This window comes from Larimichthys crocea, unplaced genomic scaffold (assembly GCF_000972845.2).
Source record: "Larimichthys crocea isolate SSNF unplaced genomic scaffold, L_crocea_2.0 scaffold388, whole genome shotgun sequence".
Classification (NCBI taxonomy): domain Eukaryota; kingdom Metazoa; phylum Chordata; class Actinopteri; family Sciaenidae; genus Larimichthys; species Larimichthys crocea.
Window position 1 is genome coordinate 3,874 of NW_020855075.1, and position 19,285 is coordinate 23,158.

At 40.0% G+C, this 19,285-nt stretch overlaps 1 protein-coding gene across 2 annotated transcripts; it reads left to right on the forward strand.

Moving 5' to 3' along the window:
* Positions 1–4,888: 4,888 nt before the first annotated feature.
* atoh8 (atonal bHLH transcription factor 8) lies at positions 4,889–15,357 on the forward strand. Of its 2 annotated transcripts, none has more exons than XM_010753324.3 (4): positions 4,889–6,943; positions 8,239–8,394; positions 9,402–9,593; positions 13,962–15,357. In XM_010753324.3, the coding sequence occupies exons 1-4, from the start codon at positions 6,293–6,295 to the stop codon at positions 13,965–13,967; spliced, it is 1,005 nt and encodes a 334-aa protein (XP_010751626.1). In that variant the 5' UTR covers positions 4,889–6,292; the 3' UTR covers positions 13,968–15,357. The 2 variants fall into 2 exon arrangements, with proteins under 2 accessions (XP_010751626.1, XP_010751627.1); XM_010753325.3 differs by having other exon boundaries at positions 4,889–6,937.
* Positions 15,358–19,285: the final 3,928 nt, after the last annotated feature.

Sequence of the window (19,285 nt, forward strand, 5' to 3'; positions counted from 1 at the left end):
ACCAACAAATATTGGAGAGGCTAATAGATTGTCTGGTTGAGCCACCAGTCCTCGGTTTCCCAGACTTCTCAAAACCCAGTTCTGTATTAACGACAAGATGATAAGCTATGTGTGATAGCCTATGGTTCACGAACACTGACTGCTTCTGAAAAGAATTAGCCTATGGTTCACGAACACTGACTGCTTCTGAAAAGAATTAGCATCTTCACTCAGGAAAATTGGAATTTCTTGCTTTAAAATGGGCTGTCACAGAGAAATTCAGAGATTACCTGTACTATGCACCTACTTTCACTGTGTTCAGTGATAACAATCCCCTGACTTATGTCCTGTCAAGTGCCAAGCTTAACGCAACCGGATGCAGATGGGTAGCAGAGCTTGCAGACTTTCACTTTACCATTCGATATCGCCCAGGTAAAGAAAATGTAGATGCTGATGGCCTGTTGAGAATGCCTGTAAATGTTGAGGAGATGATGGAACAGTGTACAAAATAATTGACATCTGATTGTGTTGCAGTGACAACTCAAGCTGTTGAGTTGTTGTCCACTACTAACTTCTCTCCAAGGTGCAGCAGTGAGGGAAGAGACCCACAAACCATTGTCAGTTGCTGAGATCCAACAAGCGCAGCAAGAGGACGAGAACATTTGTCCAGTAAGACAGTGCAAATTACAGGATAACAAGTCATCGGGAGATGAACTTAATGCCTTCAGTATGCAAAGCAGGTGTCCACTGCGTGAATGGGAAAGACTTCATATTGATGAAAAAGGCATTCTCCACAGAAAGACCACAAATAAATTACAGCTCGTGTTAACTGAAAAGTACAAGACCACAGTACTGAAAGAATTGCATGATGAGATGGGCCATCAAGGTATTGATCGAACAACATCGTTGATAAGGGACAGATTCTTTTGGCCATACATGCAAAGAGATATTGAACATGATGTGGCAAGAACATGCACCTGCTTGAAGCAAAAGAGACCATGTAAGGAGTCACGGCACCTTTGACCAGTATAGTTACCACCCAGCCGTTTGAGCTTGTGTCAATAGATTTCCTTCACTTGGACAAATGCAAAGGCGGGTATGAATACATACTAGTAGTCATCGATCACTTCACTCGGTTTGCACAGGCTTATCCCACCACTTCTAAGTCTGCCAAGACAGTTGAAGATCAAATTTTTAATGACTACGCCCTGAAATTTGGACTGCCAATGAGGATTCATCATGACCAAAGTGGCGAATTTGAGAATCAGCTCTTTGCTCAGCTAACAAGTTGAACGGTTTAATAGAACATTGCTCCAAATGCTGAAGACACTTACAGATAAGCAGAAAACAAATTGGAAAGACTCTTTGAACAGGCTAATCTATGCTTATAACTGCACCAGATGTGAGGTAACAGGCTTCTACCCTTTCTATCTTCTGTTTGGAAGGTCTCCGAGGTTGCCTATTGATCTCCTGTTTGGCCTCACCTCTGAAACGGGAAAGATAGACCATCAACAAGAAATGCAGGAAGCATATGAAATTGTACAAGAGAACACAAAGAAGTCAACAGAGAGGAGTAAAAGACATTATGATGGAAAAGTGAGAAGCTCATTGTTGCATCCCAGTGACAGTGTTCTTGTGAGAAATGTGACACCTCGGGGAGGCACTGGAAAGCTTCGTAATCACTGGGAAGAGGATGTTCATGTTGTGATTCGTCAGGTTGGAGATGACATCCCAGTCTATGAGGTCAAGCACCACAATCTCTTGCTACCTTGTGATCACTTACCTTTGGAAACCCAGCCAAAAGCAGCATCTAAGCAAAAGAAAAGGATGACTGATATTGCAGCAGAAAACACAAACCCAGAAGAGGATGATGATGATGATGATGAAAGTGGGTTTTACTACAACCCAGTAGTGCAACCTCAAGTGCCATTGGTGGACGAAACAATTGAGCATGTTGACACAGAAGAGGACAGTGACCAAGAGAGACCAGTGTTGAGCACTGATGAGCCTGTGGGTGAAGAAAGGCCCACAACAAATCCAAATGAGGGAGGGAAAGACTCAGTATTCAGTATCAGCCCATAGTATACAGCGAAGTTCAGCCAGCGAGAACATGGACAAATCCATGTCAGTTCTATCAACCATTATTCATGCCAGGATATTAGGCATAAGATGGATTTTAGGCTGTTCAGTATAGGGAAAAGGGACTGCCTGGGTCTTTTAAAGGTTGTATAGCCATGCTTATGATGTCAAGAACAGCTACTAAATTGGTATCACCCTTATGAAATAGAGTTTTGTTAAACAATAATGTAATAATGTAATGTCGGGACGACATCTAATTTTGTAGAGGAGAGTGTGACAAGTTGAAATATGTACTCTATGCTATAAGTAAAAAAAACAAAAACAAAACAAGATATAGCAGAATTTGTGATTAGTAATGGTCAAAATAATATTTAAGTAAAATATCGTCAAAGGGTTAAAAAGAGTGCAAAAGAGTTTTTCCCTTGTTATTTTATTTTCACGGTTTAATACATTAATAATTAAAGTGGTTGTAGTGTAACCAGTCATCGCCAGAATCATCTGGAATCTGCATTCCGGGATCAATTGCTTTGGTCTCCGCCCACATATTTATAGTAGAGGAAGCCGGTACTCATTCATTCGAGTAAAACGCTCGTGAGTGAAATACCAACTGTCACAGTTGTATTTTATTTCTATTCAATATAGCGAGTATTACACATGTGACCATGACTTCGACGACAAATAAAATAAAAATATACTAATCTTGTAATGATAACAATTTCACAAAATGCTGTTGACAGCAGTACACATGAGTTACATGTTACATCCCTGCAGACTTCAACCTTTTTTTAAAAGCATAAATATGTGCACTATTTGCAGTAGCGGAGTGAGGAAAGATAATCTTTATGTGGAGACACATTGAAAATCTTACAAACTATTGATTTTCTAATTACTTGTTTGGTATAAGCCAGAGACAGTATAAATGAAGCTTGATATAAAAACAGCTTGGTATAAGTTAAAAATAATCATTAAGGCTACACAGGCCAGTAAAGATATTGAATAAATAGATAACATCAATCACATGTATCTAAATTCAGGTTGTTTGTGTTCTCACTTTGTTTATTTCATGTACCAGCTTCTCGCAATTTATGCCGCAAAATAATGACACGAAGAAGTTTAATTTGATTTGTGTCCGATGATTAGAGAGAGAGAGAGAGAGAGAGAGAGAGAGAGAGAGAGAGAGAGATTTGGTAGAGAGACATAGCAATAACAGTGAGCAAACACTGGCCTTGATAAAGCTGTTATTAATCAGCTAAATAAAAAGTTATTTCCTGATTGTTTCACAGCGGTTACATTCAGCACGTATAGACACACCCACAGCAACACACCTCTGCTCCCCTCGCCCCACCACCACTGGTTTGCCCTGTCCCTGTCTGAACGTGGCCTTATATACTGTATTCAACAAAACGCTAAACCGTATTTAACCTTGTGTAGTCTCAGTATAGTATATAGTATAATCTCAGTAATAGATACATTTTATTTAAAAGTAAAGTTTTTGGGTGTTGATTAGCTCAGTTGGTAGAGCATCTGCCCCATGTGTGAAGGCTCAGCAGCCCAGGGTTCGAATCCGACCTGCAGCCCTTTGCTCCATGTCGTTCCCCATCTCTCTCCCCAAATTCCTGTCACTCTTCAGCTGTCTCTGTCAAAAATAAAGCTTGAAAAAGGACAAAAAAGTTGTATTGTATTGTTTCAGGTTAACTTGTCTTAAGTAAATGTACAGGGGGTACTGGCCAGGAACAACTGTGCACAACTGGCTATCTACGCAGGCTAGCATGTAGCCTAACTTCTTAGCCTTAGTAGTTGAGAGCTAGGTGGCCGTGTTTCAGTAATGCTGCCACCTAGTTCCCCCCACACTTCACCTCTCTGCCTATTTTTGGATTAGCTCAAGTTAGGTAGTCAGCCACTGCCAAGACAGTAATGACCAGAGCACACACACTGAGGCTTCAAATGGCTCTTCAGAACCTGTAGGTGGAGATGACCTCCTTTTTTATTTTTTACTGTCTATTGCTGAACATAAACACTGTGAAACAATTAGAAAGTAATGTTTTATTTCTCTGTCAGTTCTTTCTCTCTGTCTGCCTGTTTCTTTCTTTCTCTCTCTTTCTTAAACAAATGGCCACAAACCAAATTAAACTCCTGCAGCTCAGACTGAAGTCTGACTTAAAAGTAAGAAGTGGCACATGAAATAAACCATACTGCGCTCATGAAGGTTCAGTGTCTTTAATCTGGCAATCTGTGTGAGATTAGAGTCTGGGCAGGAGGGGGTGGGGGGAGACGACTGTCCAATATTATGAATTTCAACTGCAAAACCCATTTTAACCACTAGGTGCCAGTGTTACTCATAAAGTTACTCAGTGTTCCTTTAAATGTACATCTGGTATTTAGTATGCAATATGGTGCCATTGGTAGCAGTGTTAGTGATTGTTAGTGTATTTGATAAAAGTGTCACTGTGTCACTAAAGCGCTGTATCTGCCATTTATTACTTGGAGGTTTCCCCACCGACCTGAAAGAAGTTAAGGCTGGCAAAGGGACGCCTGGTGCGGTCAAATGGCACTGTTGCCGCAGCAATGAACAGTGGGTGAATTGAGATGAGGACTGACCGCATAGCTTGGCTGGTGATGGCTGTCGTGAACCGTTTTTTTTTTTATCAAGTAGGCTATAAACATTCTCGGTCCCGGAAACCAACTTTACTGAACAATCATTACGAAACGTTCGCTAACCTTCTGACAGCGTTTGTTAAACACTTTCTCTCTCTCTCTCTCTCTGTCTCTGTCTCTCTCTCACACACACACACACACACACACACACACACACACAGCTCCAGCCAGACTGACGCCAGCACAGTTAGCCCCCTTTGCTCCCTCTGTAACGTTTAGCTATCTGTTCTGTCTTCTGACGGCAGGCTGAACGCTGTACGCGCGGTTGTTTCCAGAAAAACGGAGAAGCAGAATCCCGAAACAAAGAGAAGACCGAAAACTACCGGGGTCAACTCAGATATACTAGTGGGCTAATTAACCAGTATTAATATCTAGATGACAACTAAGTTACTGTAGCCAATGAAACCCGTGGAGCCAACTCACTGAGTGTCAGCCTATCCCGCTGCACATCTTAAAGTGACGGCAGCGCGATACTGGAGCTCTTCTTGAACGGATCCTGCTTCATTACGGGATGTATCGGTATCGGGGCAGCATGAAGGGGACATTATCATCCTGGAATAGTAGAGGACATTTCCCCCTTTAATGCTGCCTGCTGTGAGGTGACACTTTTCCATGGAGCTGTGCTGGAGCATTGTTAAATTGTGAATAGATTAAGTTCGTCTGCGTTTGGAACGTGTTGACAGTTAACTGTCATTTCGTAATTTTTTGTATAATTTTATAAATGAGATTATGCCCTCCCCAATTGCTTTAAAAACGTGTTCCATGGCTGTTTTATATAACGTGACTGGTCTGTGAGGATTTGTGATTTTGCTTCTAAAGAGTTGCCATCCTGTTCATGTGCTGTTCCCATTATTCTGTTCAGCAGCTGCAGCTCCACTGCAGCCCATCTATGCACGGTGTGTGTATCAGTGTGGGTTATTCTCAGTGCTGCTATGCAGACTGACTGGAGCCACACTCAGACGGCTTGACTGTAACCCTCATTCTGGACAACTCACACAGAAAAAAACCTTTACGCGGAGGAAAAGCAATCTGCAAGTCTAGATCCAATGGGACGACTCGTGCAGAACAGCAGATGTTACACAGCTTTTTGTTCTAATGTGGATTATTCAGGATGCTGCTATGCAGACAGAGTGGAGCCACAGAAAACCTGCTTGTAAAGTTAAAGTAACACACACACACAACTGTGCAGCTTCTGTCAGTGCAGTAGAACAGCTTGTGTTACACAGTTGGCAGCTTTTAGTTGCAAAGGTTTTGCAGGAAGATAGGGTTTAGATTATTATTACTAAACACAGCTTATGTATGGGTACATCCTAAATTGGAAAGTTTCACATAGACTGGGATCAGAAGTTGTGTCAGTGTCTCCTTTGAATTTCGTCCAGCATGTGGAAATTAAAAAAAAGGTGACTCATTTTGTGGAATGCATTTTGTTGGACACTTAAGGTGAAGGCTTTCAATTTGAGTTCAGTTAATTTAGTCGTTCTTCATTTAGCAAAGTTGATGTATGTATGTAATGTAGTTTAAATTAAATGTATTGTTAAAAATTGTTTCCCTTTAGCTTGCTGAGTTAGATTGTTGCAAAATGAAGAACCCTCATCCACTGAGTAATACCTGGAATAGATCCATTAACAAAGACCCAGTGCTGATCACTGTGCCAGGCACTAAGAAGTTCAAAAGGAAGTCTCGAGAGCCTAAAAGGCTTTTCAGCAACCCTGAGCCGGAGAGGATGAAAACCTACGCAGTGGACATGTCTGATTTGGACTCGATAGATGACAGCCAGACAGAGGGATGTAATGTCAGTAGGTTGGCTCCACTACAGAGACAGCTAATGATGTCACAGAAGGCAATGGCCAGTACTACAGGAATTCTGTCCGGACTACCAGAAGGCAACATGGCGCCAGCTCAGAGTGGTGCCATAGACATGAGAATTGGCATTAACGTGCCTGCCATCACTTCCAAACTGTCCCAGTTACCTGCCTCTCCTTTCTCTAGCTCGGAGATCTCCCACTGGCCCACTGCCATCTCCCAGCCTCTGTCCAACAGACTCAAACTGGGCCTATGCTCCACTTTCCCTATGTCATCATCAACGAGTAGCAGCCACAGCCTCTCACCCAGGCACCAGGTCTTTTCCCTGGAGCCCTCTCTGTCAGGCCAAACTGCAGCTCTGCCTGTCACCGGAACTCCCCAGTGTCATGAACACATGGAGGCCCAGGTCCAGTCACCTAAGGTGAATGTGTGTAACCTGTTCTGAGTTTTACTTACGAAATATATATGTTTTGAAATAAGTGTTGAAACAATTAATCGGCTAAACAATTGGTCAATCAACAGCAATTTTGATAATCTATTAATGGTCTAAATTTAATCTCTAAAGTATTGACTGTTCATCCAGTGTGTGGATTGGCTGATTTGATAAATGAATTAATGGATTAACTAAAAAAAAACAACATGAATAGATTAGTAATGACAATAATTATTAGTTACACAATTATTGTTGTTGTACAGCTGTAATTAAATGCGTATTGTCTCTCATAGAGCTAATTTTTCTAATCTGCTGTGCTAATTAGGGATGGGCAATAGCTCATCAATTATCAACACTAATGTGCCATTCTGTAAATAAAAAATAAAATCTGTTCTGTTAAACTGCTAGCTACAGGCCTCCGAGTAAATGGGCTTTAAGATGCTGATTACCTATTAATTAAAATTAATTAATTAAAAACTGGCCAATATCTTTGAAAACCAAGAGTGAAACTAGTTTAAAACTGTGATTGAACAGTCCTTGGCTAACCTGTCTTATCCTGTTTCAAGCAGTATGATGCCTCCTGGTTCCCTGGTTTCTGTTATGATCTTACTGCTAAAAAAAAAAATCTGCCAGCCCAGTGAGATAATTAATTTCTAACAAAATTTCAAAACAAAATGGAAAATTAAGGCTGGCTTCTGGATGTGACAGGTTTTTCCATGGGCCAGTATGCTTAAGCTATGTTGTGCCAAGCTGTGCCATGATGACACACTCCCACACCAGGGGATAGCTGTGTTGTGCAGCTGAGATCCTGCAACCTGTTACAGTTTCATCCCTGTCTATACAGCTGTGTAGCTACAGAAAAGGCTCTTTAAAAAAAATAAAAAGTCTTGCTGTGTTCAGCTTTCAGTACTTCCGTAGCTTCTAACTGAATATTGCTTTGGAGATAAGTTTGATTCCTGTTGTTATTTGTACTTTTGTACCTTTCTTATTTTAGTGCTCTTCTAATCATGGTCAGGTCTATTAATAATAAGCTTACGGAGATAATTTGTTTTGTAGCCAGCCTCAAGTGGCCATTTGAGGAACTGCAGTTTTTGGGGCTTCTGTGTTGGCGCCATTTCACTGTGACGGAGGTTGTTGCTTGTTTGTTATGTTAATGTGGAAAAATGCTCACACTGTGCTGCCATCCCCTCGCTCCACATGGTCTTATTTATTTCAGAAAAAAATGTAAAATTCACAAAGTAATTACTTACTCTGGAGTAGTCTATAATGAGCTTATCTTCTGCTTTCAGGAATCACCCAGGAAGCGGGTTGGAATGAGTGATGAGGGACCTGGGCGTCTTCCTGAGGTCAAAGCCATCCAGCAGACCAGGAGGCTACTAGCCAACGCCCGAGAGAGGACCCGTGTCCACACCATCAGTGCTGCATTTGAGGCCCTGAGGAAGCAGGTCAGACCCCCCGTCCACACTGATCGCACCAAATTAACTGCTGTCAAACAAGAGGCCATTGAACTACAAACGCTAGTGACCAGGCTAAATAGGACAGATTGGGTGAGAAAAATGCAAGTTGCCCTCCTAAAGGTTAAAGTGCATATTCAGCATAGAGAGGGCAGTGGGTCTGCTGTATTCTTCTGAGCTAAATTCATGGTGTACTTGTTACTGTATTAGTCACATAAGTAATACTGCACACTCATTCAGTAATTATCTTACCACCCAATTTGTCCAGTTTGTTTCCCACAACATTGAATAAAAAAGGTTGATATACCCACAAAAAAGGTATTGTTAAACAAATCTAGCATAGTTATTTCCACATTAAAACTTCTTGTTTGTCCTGAACATTTATGATGGTTATGTTGTTCATGGTTACAGCAGACAGAGCAGAGTTTTTCTGAAATCAATGATAATTTCTTAAGTTTTCTTTTAAATCAATGAGTTATCTAAACAGGTGCTGTAGAAATGGTTAATCTCAGTTCTGAGCTTGTTATCTTTTATTATTGTACAATTGCTTAAAATCTTTTTCCAGTGCCACTGTCATCCAAAATTGACACGAAACAGCTGTGTTGTTGCTTTGGGTGAATTCTTTATTCTGCTGAAAATATACAGTGTAGTTCATTCTATTTACAATCTCAGACTAGCAAACAGGGTAAACACTGAGCTTGTCTTGATGAACATGCATTGGTACTGTATACATATGTTTTTTATGTGAAAAGCATTAAACATCCCCTGGAATTAAACTACATAAATAAATAAATCACATTTAAATAAATCTAATTTGCTCTGGTTTAGTTTAAAAGCTGTTGTTTTTTGCATGTGTTTTTACCGACAGGTTTATCTGGTTTCCACAGGTCTTCCATCATTCTTCTCCTTTTTTTCCATTACAGTTAAATGGCAGCATGCAGATCAGATCACGTAAAAAAAACTTCTGCCCAGCTCACTCCATTTATTTCTCTCTCCAGGTGCCATGTTATTCCTATGGGCAGAAGCTTTCCAAGCTGGCAATATTACGTATAGCCTGCAACTACATCCTGTCTCTGGCTCAATTGGCTGAGCTGGACTACAGTACAGACCACAACAATCTGAGCTTCTCTCAGTGTGTAGAACAGTGTACCAGAACCCTGCAGGCAGAGGGCAGAAGCAAAAAGAGGAAGGTGAGACTACACTCATTCAAAGATCAAGATCTTTATTTCTAATTTTCCCTGATTTATAATTATATTTGATCAATATAAGAAGCCTTGCTGTGACCACACAGTCCTTGACTTAAAATGCTGTCTTGATTAATTCAGTATATTGTCTTAATTAGTCATTAATGAATTAATCAGTGAATGACAAGGAGGAACGTTGTTGTTTACTCATGGAATAAGCTCTGTGGAAATGTACATTCTCTTCAATGTACCATGTGAATCATTATAGTACAGGTAATCCTCCCCTTGTTAAGAGTAAACTTTGATTGATTTAGGCAGATGAAGAAGGCAGATGTGTACTCTTATACACTCTCAGATTATATTCTTAAACCTGAAATGAAGCAGCAGTGGTACCTATAGGTTTCATGAATATGCATTGGCATTATCTATTGTGAATCTTTTCAATTTGTCATCATTTTTGTATTATATCTTCTGTATATTTGCTTTTTAAGTCTTTTTTGAAAAAATACCCAGGTGTCCATATGAACACTAAAACAGGTTTTGGTTTGGTGCAGTCATTTCCATACAGGCTATTCTGGACATTAAATGATTTAGAATGGCCTCACTAGAACTAACCAGGAAGGACAAAAGAGAATTTAAAAAGACTAAAAAAATGGAAACGAAATGTAACAAGAATTATTAGGCTACACAAATTAAAATGTGTGTATATAATAACCGACACAAATGTATAAACAACACACACACACGCATGCATGCACGCATGCCTACACACACTATGCTGCTTGGCAACATTGTGGTTGTACTCTGTGTAGTACTCACCTCCTTTAAAGACATTCTGTGAGTTTTGTGCACTGCAAAGTCTTCCACAGTCTGCTCTAGCTCAGCTTCACTGTTTCACCGTTTCAACAAATTATGGTTAAACTAACTAGATTCATTTCAAAGGTTTTCATTTTATGAGACACAGTCACATTGTACAGCTCTCACATCCAGCTTCACACTAAGAGCTATTGCTCTTTCAAATGTAAACGTGCTCAGAGCTTTTTCCCTGTTTGCTTGCCTTCCCTGTGTGCATGCCGGCATTTGTGTGTGTGTGTGTGTGTGTGTGTGTGTGTGTGTGTGTGTGTGTGTGTGTGTGTGTTTTGTGTGTTCTCGAAGTCCCAGACACCAGATGTTTAGAGTGGAGGGGAAGTGGAGCTGGCGCCATGAAGGGCAGAGGGCAGTGAGAAGGCACGCGAATTGAAACCACACACACACACACACACACACACACACACACACACACACTTGGCACATTCCCCAGCAGCCTCTCCAACACATTCCCCCACTCTGCCTCTCCAGGCCATCTGCTCCAGCATACTTTGAAACAAGGAAGGGAAAAAACACAGTCATCATCAGCCTGTCAGACAGCAGCAGCTGGTGGAAAGACAGAGGGTTGGGGGTGAAGTGTGTGTGTGTGTGTGTGTGTGTGTGTGTGTGTGTGTGTGGCTGATTGTGGTCTGAGGTCACACAAACAGCAGTACAGATATCAGTATGGACATTGACAACATTTTATTTGTCCAATCAGGTTCCAGTTCTAGGAAAAATATTCTTGAGTTGTCCCTGCTCACATTGTAGTTGCAGTAGTACTGCTGGATAAGTATACTGGATATATGTACACATAATCTAAGGGGCTATTGTTGGCATAACAATAATCCAAGTGATTTTTCCAGCTATACACAAATTCATGGCATGACTTTAAAGTATATTTTGTATGTTACACTGGCTGAACAGGCCTTCTTTTGGAATAACTTTCTAGTGCTAAAAGATATCACTTGTGCTGACAAACCCACAGGCGGATGCTTGATTAGTCATTACAGATCACTCATTAATGCCTTAATCTGCATGAGCATTCTACAACCATGTTTCTCAGAATGTTTACATTGTGGCATTTCTCTGCTAACCTAGAGTTTCTCATCTCATTAAGTGTGGACCTTTCTATCTGCCCAGGGAGTTTACATCTACTGTTGTGAATGCAGCACATATTCCCCTGTTATGCTAATGCTAAACATGCCATGGAAGAACTGCATTCTGCCATTAGCAAACAACAAAAGTTGTTGTTATAAATCACGATTCTTCCGAATCATTCACCCAGATCCTCTAACTTACCCAAAATTAACAAGTCTGTAGTCTCCATTAACCTGGATCCTTACTGTTCCACACCTGCCTAATACCAGGCCACATATACAAATTAAAATGATAATTGCATCATTTTAACCTGTACAATTTCATTACAACATGTCCCAGTCCATTTGCCTAAGTAGCTGCAAGAAATCCTGCTATTATGATGAAACAAGGCAGATCCAGACTTGGATGGATTTCAGGGATTGGTGTCTGAAGTGGCATTTAACCTAGTAGCTTACTCACAAGCAATGCATGTGTGTTAGTTGAATATAATGCCAGCACAGATAAATAAATATATACATTTGTAACTACTTACAGTCTAATAGTTAGATTTTTAAATAAGATTAAAATGCAAAGTTTTATTTCCTGCTTCAAAAGTTCAAATGCACAAACAGTAGACTGCCCTCCTTGTAGAGCAGTTTTCAAATTTAAATTTATTTAGCCTATTTGTAGTCCAAGACAGTGGCGCTTCTGTTTCACTGGTAGAATTTATATGTTCTGACTAACTGACTCGTAATATCCGAATCTGTTTAGTGACTGACTCAGAAAGACTTAAGTCCGTAAAATTATCAGAGTTTGACATCTCCAACCAGAGGAGACAAGATCCTGGTTTGAAAACACAGACTGCAGTGTGTTTGCCACTCAGGCCATGCTGGGTTCACACATGGACGTTGATACCTATGCCTTTTCTGTTTTTGACAAAATAAACACCAACATCGACAGTGTCACCACCCATAAACAGATCATGACGTTCAATTACCAGAAGCCATGAATGAAGCAAGAGGTCTACCTCTTGCTAAAAGCAATGCTTTTGTTTGTTGTTCCCCGTTGGTGGAATGCACTACCAGTTTCTACCAGAGCAAGGGAGTCCCTCTCTACCTTTAAAAAACTCCTGAAGACCTAGCTCTTCAGAGAATACCTTCTCCTAGCACTACATGACAAATCTACTCCTTAAGAATTGTCACTATCACTCATTGCTGCACTAATGCTTCTTATCACACTATACCATGATTGTTCCCTTTTCTGTAAGTCGCTTTGGATAAAAGTGTCAGCTAAATAATTAAATGTAATGCTGTTAGATCTGGTGATACGCAGGCTGGTAGGACCACCAAACAGTGATGGCTTGTTGTTAGATGAGCTTAACAACTTTTATGCTCGCTCAACACAGCAAGCGAGTTAAGTGGATCAACAAAGTTAATGTTTATCCAGATCAGACACATGGTAAAACATGGGTCAACATTAACCCATTGACTCTCTCATATCATATCATAACTGTGAATAGTCATGATTTCAGTCCTTATAAGCATATGTAGTATGCTGGTATTGATCTGTGTTCTTAATTCTGATCATTTGTAGAGCCACTTCATAGTATACTGCTACTACCTACCTGCCTACTTACCAGTTTTCTTTCACATGGAACAATTACACTGTATACACCTCACATTAACGTTAACACATTAACCACCTCAGAATAAACAACACAGCATTCATTCGGTATGAATGTACACATTCATGTCTATACTGTATAGAGTCGTCCCTCGCTATATCGCGGTTCACTTTTCGTGGACTCGCTGTTTCGCAGATTTTGTTTCAGTGTAATTTTGCATGCTTCTTTTTACAGCGTACTGTACAGTATGAATGCGCATTGTGTTCTGCGACCTAAATTGGCTAAGTGAGAACCGCACATGTGTTCTGCGTCCTGATTAACTAAGGGAGTACTGTACAAAATGCGTGTAAAAAGATGTATAAACGTGTGTGGTTAGGGGTTTTACGGCCTTAAAACATTTATAATAATTGTAATACTTATTATTATTATTATTTTTAGAACGTATCCCCTGCGATAAACGAGGGACCACTGTAATACATTTTTATAATATATTTAATTTTGTTGTAATGTACTGTATGAAATTAAATCAATACTATTAATACTGAATAACCACTAGTATCACAACATGATGTGTATGCACTGCCTAATCACTGGAGTTCAAGCAACTATAGTGGAATTGTTGGTCTCTGTAAATAATAATATAAAGAGTATGGTGTAGACCTGCTCTGTATGAAATGTGTCATGAGATAACTTTTGTTTGATGATATGGCACTACATAAATAAAATTGAATTGAATTGAACTTTTTCATTTAATGGTTACCATTAGATATTTGCTTTATGTGCCAAAGAACCCTGTTTTAATGGATTAATTTTATTGTGTGTTTCAGGAGTGAAGCTGGAAGCAGTTTATGGGTCCAACACACAAACATCTGACAAAATTGTGGATGTAGGATACTTGGGATGACAAATGACGACAAGATGAAGTTGATAAAGTGGACAGAATAATTTACACATCTTTGTTATGGATTGCTCTTACCACACATTGGCAGATGAACTTAACATAACATAAATACTTATCTGAGATGGAATTCTGAAACGTATGTATATCAAGGCCAATGAATAGTTGACTAAAAGACAGATTCAAAATGGTGTACATTACATTACACATTACATTACTATGCTCCATTTTACTCCACTGTTGCCTTGTCACAGTTTTTCACTATGTAATTACTGGAAACAGTACTCACTTTTGAGTTGGCAAAATCATCAGCATGAATCCTGTCTGGTTGCAGATGTGCCATTTTAATATAGGAGGATACAACATTTTGAAGTCCAACTACAGATATTCAAGACAGTCGAGAAAAATATTAAATGGGCACTACAGTGATTTATTTTTTATTTCACCCCTATAAAGTTTGGGGATTTGTAAGAGAATTTTTAAAAGAAATGCTAATATCCGTGCAGCAGAGAGTGACATAACCTGCCTTTTAGTCCAGAGTGTGAGTCAAACTTCAGAAACACTGGGTTTTTCATAATACAACCTGATCTTTTATGTTGCTGCCTGATAATTGCCCTGTTTCCAAAAAATTTCCACATTGTGTAAAATGTAAATAACAACACAAATACAAACATTTAAACTCTATATTTAATTGAAAATAGCACACGGACAACTTCTCAAATGTTGAAACTGAAAAATCTGATGTTTTTGTTTTTGGATTTGATATACCTATTTTGATTTTGATGTTGTTGGACAGTGGGACTGGACTGGAAAAGTTGTGAAATGCTGAAAAAAAGAGAACTGTAAAGAAAATCTCACAATGAATGACTGGCAACAGGTTGGTATCATGATTGACTTGATGAGCAGCTGAAATCCTACATCAAGAAACAATATGAAAACATTCCACTTTGAAGATGACAGCAAAGTCTGATGAACAGAATGGTAAACATGACCCTTTCCAACTATTTAAATGTATTGCTGTCATCAAAGTCAAATAGGGCATATCATCCAAGTAGTAAATCTTTATCAGTAAAGTTGTGGCGTCATGTATAATGTAGGTATTTGGTGATTTGCATCATGTATGTATGTGTGGCAATATGGTTTTTCAAAGTTATAGAAAAACATGATCACACAGGACAAAATGATGATTCTAACTCAGTAAGGATTGGATTTACTATCATTTTTGCATAAATCAAAGACATTTGACATTATATAAACACATGCATGCATACAATGTCATCACAAGGGATTAAAGGTACAAGAGATTAAAACTCATTCATTTGTAACTAAATATGTGTTAACTGTGTGTTGGGTTAGTATTAATACCTGATTTTACTCTTCTAATCATAAAAAATGCAATAAATATTTTGCCTGCTTCATAATGTTTTGTAAGAGACGTACATTTTTAATTAAAATACAATTTTTCCAAAGCTCCAACATTTGGGGCTCTATTTTCCTGAAACAAGATGCAGATGAAACACAGAACACAAACAGTGTTCTGCCTTGAATATATTTTATATGTTAAAAAGACACAGGAAATAAGGAGTAAGAGTGTAAATGGTGAGAAAAACACAACAGCATGTAACGATCGTCTGAACCTGTTGTTCACATAACAGTTTATTAAGTCATTTTTGTATCTTTGTTATAGTTTCACTCCAATTCAATGTTGTCATCCTGACTTACCTGCTGTGTTCAAAGTCATTAAAGGAGCAAGCACGCTCACTTCCTGGCTCTTGAAAATGAGTTTGGCTGGTTGTTTATCTAAAGTAACACTTGAGAAGTATAACACATGAAGAGAGCAGTACAGCGAAAAGCCATACTGTCATACTGCAGTTATGGAAGCCCAGACAACACAAAAGTATGAAAAGGCATCATCGAAGTCCAGCTCCAGGTGCACGTCTTCTTCCAAATTTTCAGTGGTTAGCACCACTGCTAAGGCCAGAGCTACAGCTGAAGCCACTTGCACAAGGGTTACGTTCGCACAAAAGGAGTTGGAATTGAAGAAGCAGAAAGCAAAATTAGATTTGGAAAAGGCTTCACTGGAAGCAGACTTAGAAGCACTAGAACTTGAAAAGGCAGCTGCTGCCGCTAATGCAGAGGCTGAAGTTTTAGAAGCCGTGGCAAGAACAAATCAAATCAAATCATATCAGATTTTATTTGTGTAGCCCAAAGTCACAAAGTACATTTGCCTCAGAGGGCTTTACAATCTGTACAGGGAGTGACACCCTCTGTCCTTAGACCCTCGGTTCCAGTGAGGAAAAACTTGCCCACAAAAAACCTTTAACAGGGAAAAAATGTGGAAGAAACCTCAGGAAGAGCCACAGAGGAGGGATCCCTCTCCCAGGACGGACAGACGTGCAATGGACAAATTAACACAAACATATTGTACGATTACAATGACTGATAAAATGACAATGAATCACAATGAATGATAAAATGACCACAGTAGCAGATATGGTAGCAATAATGACAGTAATAATATATGTAGTGGACGTCATGCAGGACCACAACAGCAGCCACGATCCACGAGAACCTGCTGGACGACAGAGCACAGAAACTCCAGGGAAGAAGTTTAGTTAGTAACATGCATTAATGAGACATGTAAGTTTACAGATGGTGAAGAGAGAGAGAGAGAGAGAGAGAGGAGGGAGAGGGAAAGAGAATGTGAAGATACATCCTAGCTATGGGCAATGTGGGCGGCCGCCCAGGGCGCATTCTCCGTGGGGGGCGCACGAACGCCCGAAAAAGCAAAAAACCTCGGTAATTTTCGATTCGCGTTAAGAATGACGTCTTGCCACGGTCAGTTCAAAATGAACAGAGGCATGTTTAGAACAGCAAGCTCAGGTCAGGTGATATATTGATATTTTAATCTATATAGATATATTTTCAAACGTGATATAGCATGAAACCATATAATTTATATCAATATAGTCTATTTTGTATTAAAATGACTATACATTTGAGCCGCCAGTTTGCTTTTATTTCTCCTCTCCCTCTGTCCAGGTCGTACCCAACTTCACTCTGCTCTCTCTCGCTGAGCACCACCCCTCCCCCACCCCCTCACTTACTCCCACAAAATTCAAAAACAACTAGAAAAATTTCTAAAGAAAGTTTGAGTGTGCCTGACTCTGGCCCCATTGGCCCCCATACATTATTATTGACACTGCTCAACAAATCCAGTATTAATACAACAAACTGTGTCATCATTGCCTTTTTAATGGGCTTTTATTTTGAAGGGACTCTGGGGGTCTGTTTCACAAAGCAGGTTCAACAAACTCTGAGTCAAATCCTGAACTCTGAGTTGATCTACTCTGAGATAGGAAACTCTGAGTTTTTTCGGTTTCACAACAGCTGATTTGAGTTAGTTTAATCAACTCAGAGTAGTTTAACCTGGAGTTAAACTTGAGCTCCACAGACATATAAAGCCAGCATCAATGGAGCCCAGATTCGATGATTGAACATGGAAACTGACAGAAAGAGGGCAGCATTTTTCACCCCAATAGAATTGGAAATATTAATGACTGCATATGGAGAATATGAGCATGTCTTTAGAAAGAAGTGCAACACTGCAGCGGCTGCTAAAGAGAGGGAGAGGGCATGGGAGAGCATTGCTGCTCGGGTCAATGCGTAAGTTTAAATGTAATATTTTGCAATCACAATAACTATTGAAGGGCAAATTGCATGAATGGAGCCTATTAATTTATTTCATGTAGGTGCAATCCGGCGGGGGAGAAGCGCACTTGGCAGCAACTTAAGATGAAATATAAAAACATTGTTCAAACAGGTCAGACATCTGCATGACTTGACTCTGAACTTCTTTGATCCCTTCCATAATGCTCTTTTAACACTCAAAAATGTCTTCTTTATATTGTATTAAACAATGAAGCCTAATAAACTAACCCAGATTTTTACTCAGCCAACAGAAAGAGGGCAGATGCCCGAAATACAGCATAATACATAATACAGCCTGATATTAAAGGAATTCAACAGATCTCTACATCCTTCACCTGCGATCCTGTGGAACTCTTCCTTAATGGCCCTGACAGGTTTGTGTCCAGGGAAGACAACAAATATAGGTAAAAGTCTTTTCAGGGCGAGGCAGACTCTTCTGATGGCCCTGCATACAGTTGCCTTACTCAAGTGCTCAGCATCTCCGATGTTATACAAAAAACTGCCATTGGCAAAAAAACGCAGCGCCACACACAAAATCTGCTGCGATGTGAGCGCATGACTGCGACTCGTGATGTTTGAAATGTGCGGACGGATGAGGTTGTGTATGTAAATTATAGACTGTGAAGTAAAACGGTACCGCTCAAAAAGAAAATTGTCCGGGAGGGCTGAAATATCTATGCGTGGTCTGAGTACTCTCTGAGTATTCCCTGCGCAGGATTGCTGCACCTTCGTCCACAGGATTGTGATCAAAAGGACACGCCATGTTCAAAAAGTTGATACCAAACGTTGCCTTCTGGAACTAGAGGACGTTCTGACAGTGCAGGAATGAGGAAATCAAATTAAGTATGTGGCTCTGAAAGTGGGCGGAGACAGAGAGAAACTCAGGGTTTCTTCAGGAAAACCTGGTCCCAACCAGGTTAGATTCACTGAGTCTGTTACTATGGCAACTGAGCTTGAGGTTAAGTTACCTCACTTTGTGAAACAGGTTAGAGTTAACCCTCTCTCTTGGGTTTGACTGACCCTCCTTTGTGAAACAGAAAACTCTGAGTTTCTGTGATTCCAGGGTTAACAGACTCTGAGTTTTCAATAAACCTGCTTTGTGAAACGGACCCCAGGTGTGTTTGTGTGTGTGTGTGTGTGTGTGTGTCTCTATGTGTCTGTGCATCTGTCTGTCTGTGTGTCTGTGAGAAGTGGAGGCCACCAATCAGAGCAGAGCAATCAACCGCAGCTGCTCCTGTGACACATGACACTGCTGAGAGAGAAAGAAAAAACGCTGAAAGTACCCCTCGAACAAAAAGGATTTCTGGCCAAACCATATATCCTATCATTTAACCGGTTTCACTTGAGCTCTTTCTAAACGTCTACATAAGTATTGTGTCACTAAATGGAAGAAATGTGACCTGTTAGAGCGATTCAAAGAAACGTTACTTCTGCTTTCCTCCAGAAATGTTCCTGCCTTTTTAACATCACAGTCTATGGGGCTGTGATGGATGTTGCTGGTGCATCTTTGTGTCTTACGCCAAGTCTTAGAGCTTCAGCAGA